This window comes from Pinus tabuliformis, chromosome 3_2 (genome assembly GCF_031772625.1).
Source record: "Pinus tabuliformis cultivar Carrire ecotype Pingquan chromosome 3_2, CPIR1, whole genome shotgun sequence".
Taxonomy (NCBI): Eukaryota; Viridiplantae; Streptophyta; class Pinopsida; order Pinales; family Pinaceae; genus Pinus; species Pinus tabuliformis.
Window position 1 is genome coordinate 1,108,446,796 of NC_142302.1, and position 12,171 is coordinate 1,108,458,966.

The following is a 12,171-nucleotide window of genomic DNA, read 5'->3' on the forward strand; positions in this document are numbered from 1 at the left end:
GCCAAAAGTAGCTTCTTGATCATGATCATCTTCTCGTCTTTGTCGATAATTTTCTAACTTTCTATCATTTTCTTGTTTTGCATCCTCCTCTCTTTTTCTTCTCCATTCTCTTTGTTGTCTCTCATATTCAATTCGTTGTTCAGGAGTGAAAATAACATATCCATGTCCCTCTTTGGCCATTGGCTTAGTTGTTTCAAGAGATTCAGGTTGTTCAAAGGCAGGTTGATTTATAGATGGAAAGATAGGTTTATTTTTTAATAATTTCCTTTTGCTTTCTTGAAGTTGATGGTTGTTTTTGTTTTTCTTCCGAAGCTAACAAAGTTTACCTCTTGATTAAGGTTAACCTTTGTCCAGTTCTTTATTTTTCCTCCAATTCCTGAATTATTGGATTACCAGTAACTGGTGTTTTTGATGATCCTACCTCTACTCGTGGGGGGTTTTAACAAATCTACCTTGTGGATCTCTCTGTCTAGGCATAAAGAAGCATAACTAAAAGAATGTAACTAATGTTTTTTTTTTTCTTAGAAATTCCTGCAAGCTATCTTCCTATTGACTATACCGATATTTTCCTCCTCGGCAACGACGCCAAAATGTTGGGCTAATTTTGTTCACTAAAATTAACACAAATATTTCTCATCAATCCGGGTTAGTAGTACTTTGAGGCAAGCTCACTATATGTGAATATCAGATGTAATCAAACCTTGAAAGATAAATGTTTCAAAAACTAAATCAATACATACTACAACTCCAATTCAATTGGTTTGAAAAGAGGAAAAACACTGAAATGGTTCTTAACTTAAGAAGTCCACTTCTATCTCAATTACTACCTGATGAATCAGAGATTAAAACTAAAAACTTAAGATGGATAAATTATTAATGAAATAAGGCTCCTAACTTAAGAGACACATAATATGTTTCATCATAATTCATTCACCTTAATGTCAAAATTACATAAGGAAACTACTTGCATGCAATCAAAGGAAACTAGTTACAGTTCACCAAATTAATAAGAGGGGTGTTCAACTTGAACACTTTGTGTTTTCATTTACTAACATGATGAATAAGCTAAGATCTAAGGAAATTAACCACCATACATCAACCATAAATCAATCTGAAATAAAGCATGAAAACTAATTCTACATTAACCAGATTGCAGGAAATACAGCTATGTTAAACAAGGAAGTGTACTTAGCTTGGAATGGGGGCCCTCCACCCTTGCCTTCCACACTTAGAAGCTTGATATCAGAAGCTCAAATTCAGTCACACATCCATATATTTGAATAGAAAAATGGTAATAAAACAAGTCTTCAATTTAGCTCTCCAATCCAAAAGTTTTTCAGCATAAAAGTATAATAATTCAATACATAAGTCATCAAAGTTTTGGCTTTTAAATAGAAGTCTCATGAAACAAACTGATATATAATCACTCAAACAAGCCCATATACCTTTATCCATCTATCTAAGTTGAATTCATCACTCTCATCTGAAGAGATATGGTCAATCCCATAGAAATCTCTAAACTACCCTATTTCTATGAGATTTCTGAATGACTAGTCATGATTGACTAGCACTAAATGGGCCTAATAAAGCTTGTTCTGTTCGAACTAAGCATGGCTGGCTTAGTCCTAGTTCCCAAGCTATCCATCCATGCATCCAATTCATATCCAAGTGTCCTGCAACCATATCAACCAAAGATCTATTACGGGAATTTCTGAATCTGCCTATTTTGCACTTAAAACCAAATTTTCATAATAACTTTAGAGTTTTGAAAAATTAAAATTAAATACCTGAATGGATATAAAATACATCAAAATGGAATGGATAAAGTAAGAAATCGATGATAAATAAATGGATTAGTAAGTTTCTTAGAGCAAAAACAGGACCAAAATTGAGGGCCAACATCTCCCCCTTACTGATTATAAAGCATGTCCCCATGCTTTCTTATTCCTCTTTGATCTTCTTCTCTCTGTGGTAGATGTCGTTCCTGTAGATGCTTCCTATTGTGCTGCCCTGACCAAAAATTCCAAACCTGAGTCATGTCTTTCCCTGAACAAAGTTGCTTTTACCTTCTTCTTTTCATACATTGCCTGCCACATGTTCTTTTCCTTTAACCATTTAAATGCCTATTTAGAAAGTAGATTATTTTTCCATTTTAATCTCCCTAGCTCTTCATTTAACTTCTCATTTTCCTTGACCAACCTAGTATTATCCTTCTTACTTGCCTTGTTTTCCTCTTTTAATTGTTTTTCCAAGATTTTACTAATCTCTAGTTGGTCAGTTAAGTCCTTGATTCTTTCCAAATTGATCTCTTTTTCAATATCCTGTGTAGTTTTGATTAATGATGTTGTTGTTGTGTCATCATATAAAGAATCCCTCTCACATTCTTCCTGTACAATATCATTTTATACTTATTTTTTTGTGAAATATATGTCTACTTCCTTTTCTGTGTCAATGGGACTTTTATTTCTAAATCTTCTAGGAATAGACATAACAGATACTTCATTTTCCTCCATGGCCATGTTACTTTATTGCTTAGCTCTAGTTCTGGGATACAAGGGTGAACTCATCAATCCTCTATTTTCCTACTCTATTTTATCTTGCACTTAATTAACCTATTCATTAAATTGGTTTCTGGTCATGAACTCCCTCCAAATTATGCCTCGTGATCTCACTTGATACTCAACCAGGATTTTTATCAATCCTTGGTGGTAAACCTGTGCTGCTTCCTCTACAGTGTATGCAGACTTATCCATTTTATTATTTGGATTTGCCACAGGTTGGGCTGGAAATTGAGTTGGTCTGGGTTGGTTTGAGGGTAGCTGTAACTGTTGTGGTTGAGTCACTAATGATGGTGGATTCTGCTATGGAAATGGCATGGATTGTGGATATGCAGAATTTTGTTGTGGAAATGGCATGGACTGTGGATATTGTGGATATGGAAATGGTTGTTGGTATTGTTGCTGGTATTGTTACTTTTATTGTTGTTGATACTGTTGAGGTGGCTAGTTTCCATAACCATATCCTCTCCATCCTTGCGTAGGTTGGTGTGGGTATTGTTGTGGAGGCCAAGCTTGCCATGGCATTGGAGGGTTCCAAAGATTTTGAGGTGGATAGAAGTAGTTTTGTTGAGGAAACTTTTGCGGGCTTTGTTGAGGCATCCTAGGTTGCCATGGTCTTCGTGGTGCTACATAATAAAAACCTTCTATTCCTGACACTTCTTCCATTGAGTTCATTTGCAATTCTTTCAATCTTAGACAATTTTATATTGAATGATTTTCTGTACAAAGACCACATACCTGAAAACTATCCAACGGACATTCTCTTAATGGATGTTTCTTTTGACATTTGGAACAAAAGATTGCTAAAGCTTGTTCTTGTTCTTTCTTCTTCTTATTTTCCTTTAGAATGTAACAATGTAAACTTTGAAATGGGAACTATAAACTCAAAACGAGAACTCTGGCCAAAAAACCCCAAAAAAACATCAAAAACAGTGCTAAAAACAAAAAGTGTTAATGCTGGAATAACACCTTTTTTTTTCTTGGGTAAATTTTCAACATGTTTTAAAAATGGTGGTGAAAACCAATTTTTTGCACAAAAAATATCCAAAAAAACACCCTCAAAACTAATAGTGTTAATTCTGGAAGAACACTTTTTTTTTTCGAAAGTAAAATTTCAACATTTCGAAATAATGGCGTAAAATATTTTTTCATGACCCCGAAAAACATTAAATTTTACAAAAATAATGAAAGCATAAAATAAAATAAAAAATTAAAAATTAAAACAATGAAAAAACACAAAACAAGAAAAAAAGTTTAAAAAAATAACAAAACATAAATTAAGATATATAATAAAAACAAAACACAAAATAAAAATATAAAACTTAAAAAAAATCAAATATTAAAAAAAAAATATCGATCATAAAAATGTAAAAAAAACAAAAATAATGGTAAAAATTAAAAAACTAAAAAAAATTATAAATTATAAACAAATAAATAGTGAAAATAAAAAATAAAAAAATAAAAAACCATCAAAAAATTGGCAAAAGAAAAAAAATACGGAAAAGAAACAAAAAAACAGTTAAAATAAACTAAAAATTAAGTAGGTAAAAATAAAAAAAAAAAAAATAAGAAAAAACAAAAATAAATAAAAAAAACTAGATTTAAAAAAATAGAAAATTAACAAAAATAAAAAATAAAAAAAGTGAAAAAAAAAAGTCTCACAAATCGAAAAAGAATTTGGAATATATATATATATATATATATATATATATATATATATATATATATATATATATATATAATTAAGTAAGTAAAAACAGAGAAATTAAAAAAAAAACATTAGCAAAAACAGGGAAAAAAAAGAAAAAGAAATTAAAAACAAGCTAGTTTAAAAAAAAAAAATTAGAAAATTAACGAAAAGAAATTAAAAGAACTAGTGAAATTAATATTAAAAAAAAAAATCAAATTATAAAAAAAACCAAAAGAATGCATATTTTTTATTAAAAAAAAAAAATCTAATTATTTTTTATTAAACCTACAATTTTAATTTTAAAAAAGGAAAAAAAATAATTTAAATTCAAATTTTATTTTAAACAATCTTTTTTTTAAACATTTTTTTTTTAATTTTAAAATACAAATAATAAAAAACATTTTAATTTTTTTTCAAAAAAAATTTTACTTTTTTAATTTCAAATTTCAAAAAAATTATTAAAAAAACAATTAAAATTTAATTATTTTTTTTAACGGAATTTTTTTTAAACCTAACTTTTTTATTTACAAAAAAAATTAAAACTAATTTTTTTGTTTTTTTTAAACAAACTTTTCTTTTGTAGAGTTGAGGCTTCTGTGATCCATCACAAGTTTATGATAGATTTTTCGTCGAAAATCACATGAGAAACCATTTGTCGACGCGTTTCGAACCAACTTGTCCTGACGATGAACCACACTGGTTGGTTCGAAACGCGTCGACAAATGGTTTTTCAGATGATTTTCGCCAAGAAATCTATCATAAACTTTTATTTTTTTTTAATTAAAAAAATTATAATTTTTTTAAACATTTTTTTTTAATTTAAAAATAAAAATAATTAATAAAAAAATAAAAAAAAAATAATTTTTTAATTTCCATATTTAATTAAAAAAATATAATTTTTTTTAAACATTATAATTTTTAAACATTATAATTATAATTTTTTTTAAACATTATAATTTTTAAACATTATAATTATAATTTTTTTTAAACAAACCTTTTTGTTTTTTAATTAAAATATTGTAATTTTTTTCAATTTCGATATTTAAAAAATTATTAAAAAAAAAAAATTAAATTTAAATTTTTTTTAATGGATTATTTTTTTTTATTAAAAAAAAATTGAATTTTTCGGGCCCCGCCCCCGGCCGCCCGTGGTGGCGCAGCCGTGGGCGGAGGGCCGGCGGGCAGGCACCTCCACCCACGGCCGCCCGTGGTGGCGCAGTCGTGGGCGGAGGGCCTGCGGGCAGGCACCTCCACCCACGGCCACCCAGGGGCGGGAGGTCGATTCTGGGAATCGACCTCCCGCCGTGGGCGGAGGTGACGATCAACAATGTGGTTTGCTCCACTTAGCTTTGCTGTGTGAGAAGAACGACCTCAGCAATGGCGATTGCAGCTTCAGCTGCCAGAAGACTCAGGGCTTGGGCATCCCCAGGTCTAGTATTGATATTTCTTAGCCTGTTAACCTCGACGCAACTGGTAATAGCTTCGTCGCCTTCTCCATATGGGCTTGACGCGGCCATGGCGGAAGGAGCCAGGATGGATCCCCATGCCACCAACGATTCCTTCCTTTTTCTTCCGTCCTCCCTCAAAAATGCCCTCGCACATTCCGCTCACTTTAATACCCTGGAGCGCCTTGCTTATCACGAAACCCTAGAAATCTTGCTGCCCGTTCATGTCAAGCTCGTCGGTTTCACCGGTGACGATTGATTCCAGCTGCAGAACCAGATTGCCAAATACGTTTCGGCCTTGCATTTTGACGACCAGATCCATGTAATTGGCTTCGAACCCCACGGCCTTTCAGTTAGAACAAAGCTCTCCCTGGACGTCACAGCGGCCGACGACCACCTCGCCGATCGGCTCTTCCAGTCGATCCGCTTGCAGATGGAGACTTCGTCGATGGTGATGTGCACGTTTCTCCACTCGGTGCCCTACACGGCCGTCGATGAAATAATCCAGCAGGACCTGGAGAGCCCGCTGACCACCTACACGATATATTTACTGAACCTCAAAAAGCAGGATAAACCCTATGCTTATGCGTACAACCCAGGGGATTCGTCCCTGGCGTTCTCGAAGTGCATGGGGACGCTTTGGACGGGAAAGGAATGGTACCTGTGAGTAGTCCTAATGGCCGGTCCGGTGGACTACGGCCCGGCGCTTTCCGGCGAGGGTTTGCTACCCCGAGGTGAATTCCACCCCTTGGCGGCACTCCACAGCAACCCGAAATCTCAGAAATCCTTCATGGCGGACATCACCTCTCTCGTTTGGAGTGCGACAGGGGCTCTCTTCAGGCCGGCGCTGCGGATTCCAGCTTACTTCGAGACGGAACTCCTTGTCCAGATCGTGCACATTCACGGTACCGAAGAGATCGACACACGGGGGATCGACTGGGGTTCCATTGAAGACACTTTCATGAACGATGCCAAAGGGCTTTTGTTGACTCATCAGTCTTTGAGATTCAAGAGGTACAGTATTCAATACACTCAATGCCCAATTTGCGTCTCCGCCGTTGGTCGATCTATGAGGTCCTATACATCTAGGTTTTTGTTTGAAAATTATACTTTGATTGTTAACGAGTATCTGGATTCCAAAATCCTTCACCATTTTCTATCAGTATCATCGATGGATTTGGAAACAATTGCCGGGATTACTCATGATCAGACTGCCAGAACCCTGCATGTTTATGTTTTTGATTTGGAATATGACCGTCCGCTCATGCTAGATCGCTTCCACCAGTCAATTGCCTTCAGAGACATGGTGATTGCGGTTAGAACCAAGAGTGTTCATTCCATGAGCGATTACAATTGTAATGTCCGGCATGTTATCACTCAGTCACGGAACCTTGAGAGGCCGATCGTGGGGGCGCTCTTGCAGAGCTTGTGGGGTGTGTCGCCCACACACTTGACATGGAGTCCCAGGCATAACAGCACTTTGGTTGATTATACATGGAGCGTTGGGCAGACCCCTTTTGGTCCATTCTCTGAGAGTATGTCATTGTCGTTTGTGCAAAGAGATGAAGCGCCGAGGAATGTTCTATTAACTAGCTTGAATGCGACGGTTTCAAGCGCCATGGATGTGCTTGTGTCTGTTCTCGAGCACGGAGGGGAGAAGAAGCTTCTTGGGCAGAAAAGGCATGTTGAGTTTACACAGAGGTGGAATCTATTACGATACAAGCTGGACAAAGCTGTGTCTGCAATTTCCCACTTTGAATTTAATGAGGCTCTGTATTACATAAAGTCCTCGGATTACGATCTGTTTGCTATTCATACCCTTTTTCAGTCACCTCCACCCACGGCCGTGCCACCACGGGCGGCCGGGGGCGAGAGGTCGATTCCCGGAATCGACCTCCCACCCCCCGGCCGCCCGTGGTGGCGCGGCCGTGGGCGGAGGGTTTTTGATTTGTAATATGAACGTCCGCTCATGCTAGATCGCTTCCACCAGTCAATTGCCTTCAGAGACATGGTGATTGCGGTTAGAACCAAGAACCAAGATTGTTCAGTCCGTGAGCGATTACAATTGTAATGGCCGGCATGTCATCACTCAGTGACGGAACCTTCAGAGGCCGATCGTGGGGGCGCTCTTGCAGAGCTTGTGGGGTGTGTCGCCCACTTGAGTCGCTAATTCACCGCCAAAAAATCTGTCAACGCCAACTTGAGTCGCTAATTCACCGCCAAAAATCTGTCAACGCTTCGATCCTTCATCCGCTCAACATTCTCCTTCTAACAACACGCAAACCAGACGTATGCTGGTTGCCACTCTATTCTCCTCTGCCTCGCTGCCAAAATATATATATATATATATATATATATATATATATATATATGTATATCCAGGAATGTTATGAAATAAGTCGAGAATTTAAAGACTCTGTCTATCAAACTCGGAGAATTTAAAGATTCCCCCTCTTTAGAATGGTTGGAGGCCCAGAATTCCACTTCAGCCATGCTATTATATGCTGACCTGGATGCAGTGGAAGCACTACTTGGAATGCACGAGCACGCACACTAACTAAACAAAACTGCTCTTACTTACCATCACAATATTGCGAAAACTATTTACCAAACCAGAAAATTGGTTCCACATCTTGGGCCCATAGGGCCCCTTTTGAAACAGAAAAATTAAATTACTTAAGATTGCAATATTTTTTAACGGATATCATTGAAACCATAGAATGTTCTTCACATTTGTCAAGTGAAATTCCACGGTATTCACCGACAAATACGTGGCTTTACAGAACGTGACCAACGCTATGGTCACGTGCACTGCGCCTGATAATTCCGACTCTGTCTGGAAGTTGTTCAATTCGAGGGCTTGTCAGTCGTGCCCAGCCTTTTGAGGCGTGAGATGCAAAATAAATTTTGGACACTTGGATAGGGTTAAAGAGGATGGGAGGTGGAACCCTGGGCCAATTGCAATGTGGGGCCAAAGTACGGAGTGTGCAAGGAAATTTTATGTTATTAGGACTGACCAGCACCTGCAAATGTCACGTGTTAGGGCGTTCATTGCGGTATATCAAATAACAGACAGAACGTACTTCTTTCATACTTGTTTGTTTTTTTAAAGGTATAATCCACTGTAATAAAATAAATACGTGTTAAGGGCGTTCATTGCGGTTTAGCAAATAACGGACACAGCGTACTTCTTTCATACTTGTTTGTTTTTTTTAAAAGTATAATCCACTGTAATAAAATAAATACATGTACATAAACATTCTCAGGAATAAAATTTATGTAATAATTGTTTATTCAGAATTTTACAATCCACGCTTGTGCGGTGTGTCGCCCACACACTTGACATGGAGTCCCGGGCATAACAACACTTTGGTTGATTATACATGGAGCGTTGGGCAGACCCCTTTTCGTCTGTTCTCAGAGAGTATGTCATTGTCTTTTGTGCAAAGCGACGCAGCGCCGAGGAATGTTCTGTTAACTAGCTTGAATGTGACGGTTTCGAGCGCCATGGATGTGCTTGTGTCTGTTCTCGAGCACGGAGGGGAGAAGAAGCTTCTTGGGCAGAAAAGGCATGTTGAGTTTACACAGAGGTGGAATCTATTACGATACAAGCTGGACAGATCTGTGTCTGCAATTTCCCACTTTGAATCTAAGTTACCAAGTTCGGCCGTATCGGCCTAAAAAATTCGGAAATTCGTCAGTACGATTCGATTCGCGGTTTAATACGGTAAATTTAATACGGTATGGAGTTTTTAGTTTATGGATTCAATTTATGTTAACAAGGCCCAAAGTTTGTGGGTTTTTATTATCTTCCAACCGGTCGTCGTTGTCGTTATTAGCGAAGACGCCGAGAAGAAGGCACGGCCCTTCGGAATAGCGTTTGAATCTCCTTTCATCAATTAGCAAGCATGCAATGTAAAATAGATCTAAGTTGAAAAATAATAATTTTTATATTCAATAATGTGATAAAAAAATTTAGTATTAAAAAGTTGAAGGGTAAGTTATATATTAAAAATTGTAAAAATTTTAAAATAATTTTTCTCATTCTTATTTATATGATAGTTATTAGTAAATTGGATAATAGTGATTTCAGTTATGGAATTCGAATTTAATTTAAAAGGTTTAGAGATTAATTTATACATATTTATTATTGAATAAATTTGGATTTGAAGAAGAAAGGGATTGATCACTTGAAACTTAATTTTAATATTCAATATCTATTTTTTTATATAAATATCAGGTTTGAATTTTTGTTATTTAGATTATTATATTTGATTTATACGTTTTTCAAATTTGCAATACTAATAAATTTTGTTTGATGCATTTTTCTTTCATTAATAGGTAATTTTAAATAGACATAAAAGATTAATATTGGAAATAAGTACCACATTATTTAAAATATCAAGTGAAGAAATATTCATTTCATTCTTTTTTAATTTAAAAAAAAAAAAATTGTTAGTCTTTATAAGATGTATATTGTCGAATTTTTCTCGTATTGAATTTTATGTTGTCGAATTTTTTTCGTATCGAATCGAATTCGAATCCGTATTCGAATTCGAATTTGGTAACTATGCTTTGAATTTAATGAGGCCCTGTATTACATAAAGTCCTCGGATTACGATCTGTTTGGTATTCATACACTTTTTCAGTCACCTCCGCCCACGCCCGCGCCACCACGGGCGGCCGGGGGGCGGGAGGTCGATTCCGGGAATCGATCTCCAGCCTCCCGGTCGCCTGTGGTAGCGCGGCCTTGGGCGGAGGTGCCTGCCCGCAGGCCCTCCGCCCATGGCCGCGCCACCACGAGCGGCCGGGGCGTGGCCAGAAAAATTTAATTTTTTTTAATAAAAAAAAAATTCTGTTAAAAAAAATTAAATTTTAATTTTTTTTTTAATAATTTTTTAAATATCGAAATTGAAAAAAATTATAATTTTTTTAATAAAAAAAAAAAGAGGTTTGTTTAAAAAATTTATAATTATAATGTTTAAAAAAAAATTATAATTTTTTTAATTAAAAAAAAAGTTTGTTTAGGAAAAAATTGAATTTTAATTTTTATGTTTTTTAATAAAAAGTTTAGTTTTAAAAAAAAAATTATTATTAACTTATAAAAAAAAAAAATCAAAAATATGCATTTTTTTGGGTTCTTTTTTTTATATAATTTTAATTTATTTCTTGGTTTTTCTTTTTTAATAATTTGAATTTAAAAAAAAATATCAAAAATAGGTATTTTTTTTATAAATTCTAAATGTTTTTTTTTTTTTTTCATGTGAAAAACATATATTTTCTGCCATTTTAATATTTTTTTGGGTTTGTTTTTATAATTTGATTTTATTTTTGTTTTTTTAAATATTAATTTTACTAGTTTTTTCATTTTTTTGTTAATTTTCTATTTTTTTTTTAAACTAGTTTGTTTTTAATTTTTTTTATTTTTTTCCTAGTTTTGCTAATGTTTTTTCTTAATTTCTCTATTTTTACATACTTAATAATATATATATATATATATATATATATATATATATATATATATAATTTTTTTTTCCAAATTCTTTAGGGTTTATGAGTTAATTTTTTTTAACATTTTTTATTTTTTATTTTTCTCTCTTTTATATATTTTTTTATATTTGTTTTTTACATACAATTATTTCATTTGGATTCAAAATTTAATTAACAATGTATAAATATGCAGAATATCGAAAATGCAAAATATCGACATTCTTCTTTAAATATGCAAAACAATAAAAACCTCACTACAAAAAAACTAAAAAAGAAAATTAAAAACAAGATAATATGAAGAAGAAGACCACTTCCAAAATTATTAATTTTAAAAAGTAATTATTTACATTTCATGCAATAAAAAAATTTAAAGTCAAAAAATAGGTCTTTTAAAAAAAGGGTGCGATGCAGAATAACCACTTTTTTAAATCAGCATGAAAATCACTACCATTCACTACCATTCTAAAACACAATGTACATAAAAAAAATTAAAGTGCCAAAAACTATGCTCTAAAAAAAACATGTGTGTTCTGCATCACCACTTTTCAAAATCGGGTCACTTTTTTGCTATCTTTACAAAACGGGTAACAGTATCTGTTCCCGTTTCAAAGCTTACATTGTTATTTCTACTTGTGTTCCCAATGTACTTAAAAGGTAAGTTTTGAAGTTTTCCAATAAGCTTCCGATTTCTTCTCTTGTTATCCCTCCTGCAGCTCACTTTGATGCTTTTGAACTTGCTTCTCACTTTCCAGTTTTTGATCTTCCTCTAGAATATTTTTGACATAACTCGACAATCTCTTTGAATGGTAAGTTTGAAATATCTCCATTACCCATCACATTTAAAATGTCAAGGTATTCATCCCTTACACCTTTGAGAAAGATTGTTCGAATGGTTTCTTGATTATAGAGTGTTGTTTAGATTTTCGTAGATTATATGCAAATCTTTCCAAATATTCTTCCAAACTTTCATCTTCTTGTTGTGTCATTC

General features: G+C 34.2%; 1 protein-coding gene across 1 annotated transcript; it reads left to right on the top strand.

The window, feature by feature from the left end:
- Window positions 1–6,354: 6,354 nt before the first annotated feature.
- LOC149184538 (uncharacterized) lies at window positions 6,355–9,374 on the top strand. Its single transcript, XM_089415366.1, has 3 exons — window positions 6,355–7,568; window positions 7,670–7,713; window positions 8,992–9,374. Exons 1-3 carry the CDS (start codon window positions 6,370–6,372, stop codon window positions 9,372–9,374), a joined length of 1,626 nt encoding a protein of 541 aa, XP_089271492.1. The 5' UTR covers window positions 6,355–6,369.
- The last annotated feature ends 2,797 nt before the right edge of the window (window positions 9,375–12,171 follow it).

Bases quoted from the DNA above. Each gene is read 5' to 3' on its own strand.
- LOC149184538 (XM_089415366.1), top strand. From the start codon at position 6,370: ATGGCCGGTCCGGTGGACTACGGCCCGGCGCTTTCCGGCGAGGGTTTG. The intron at 7,569-7,669 runs GTCGATTCCCGG...CGCTCATGCTAG, and splicing joins CGGGCGGCCGGGGGCGAGAG to ATCGCTTCCACCAGTCAATT. The intron at 7,714-8,991 runs GTTAGAACCAAG...TTGTTTATTCAG, and splicing joins TCAGAGACATGGTGATTGCG to AATTTTACAATCCACGCTTG.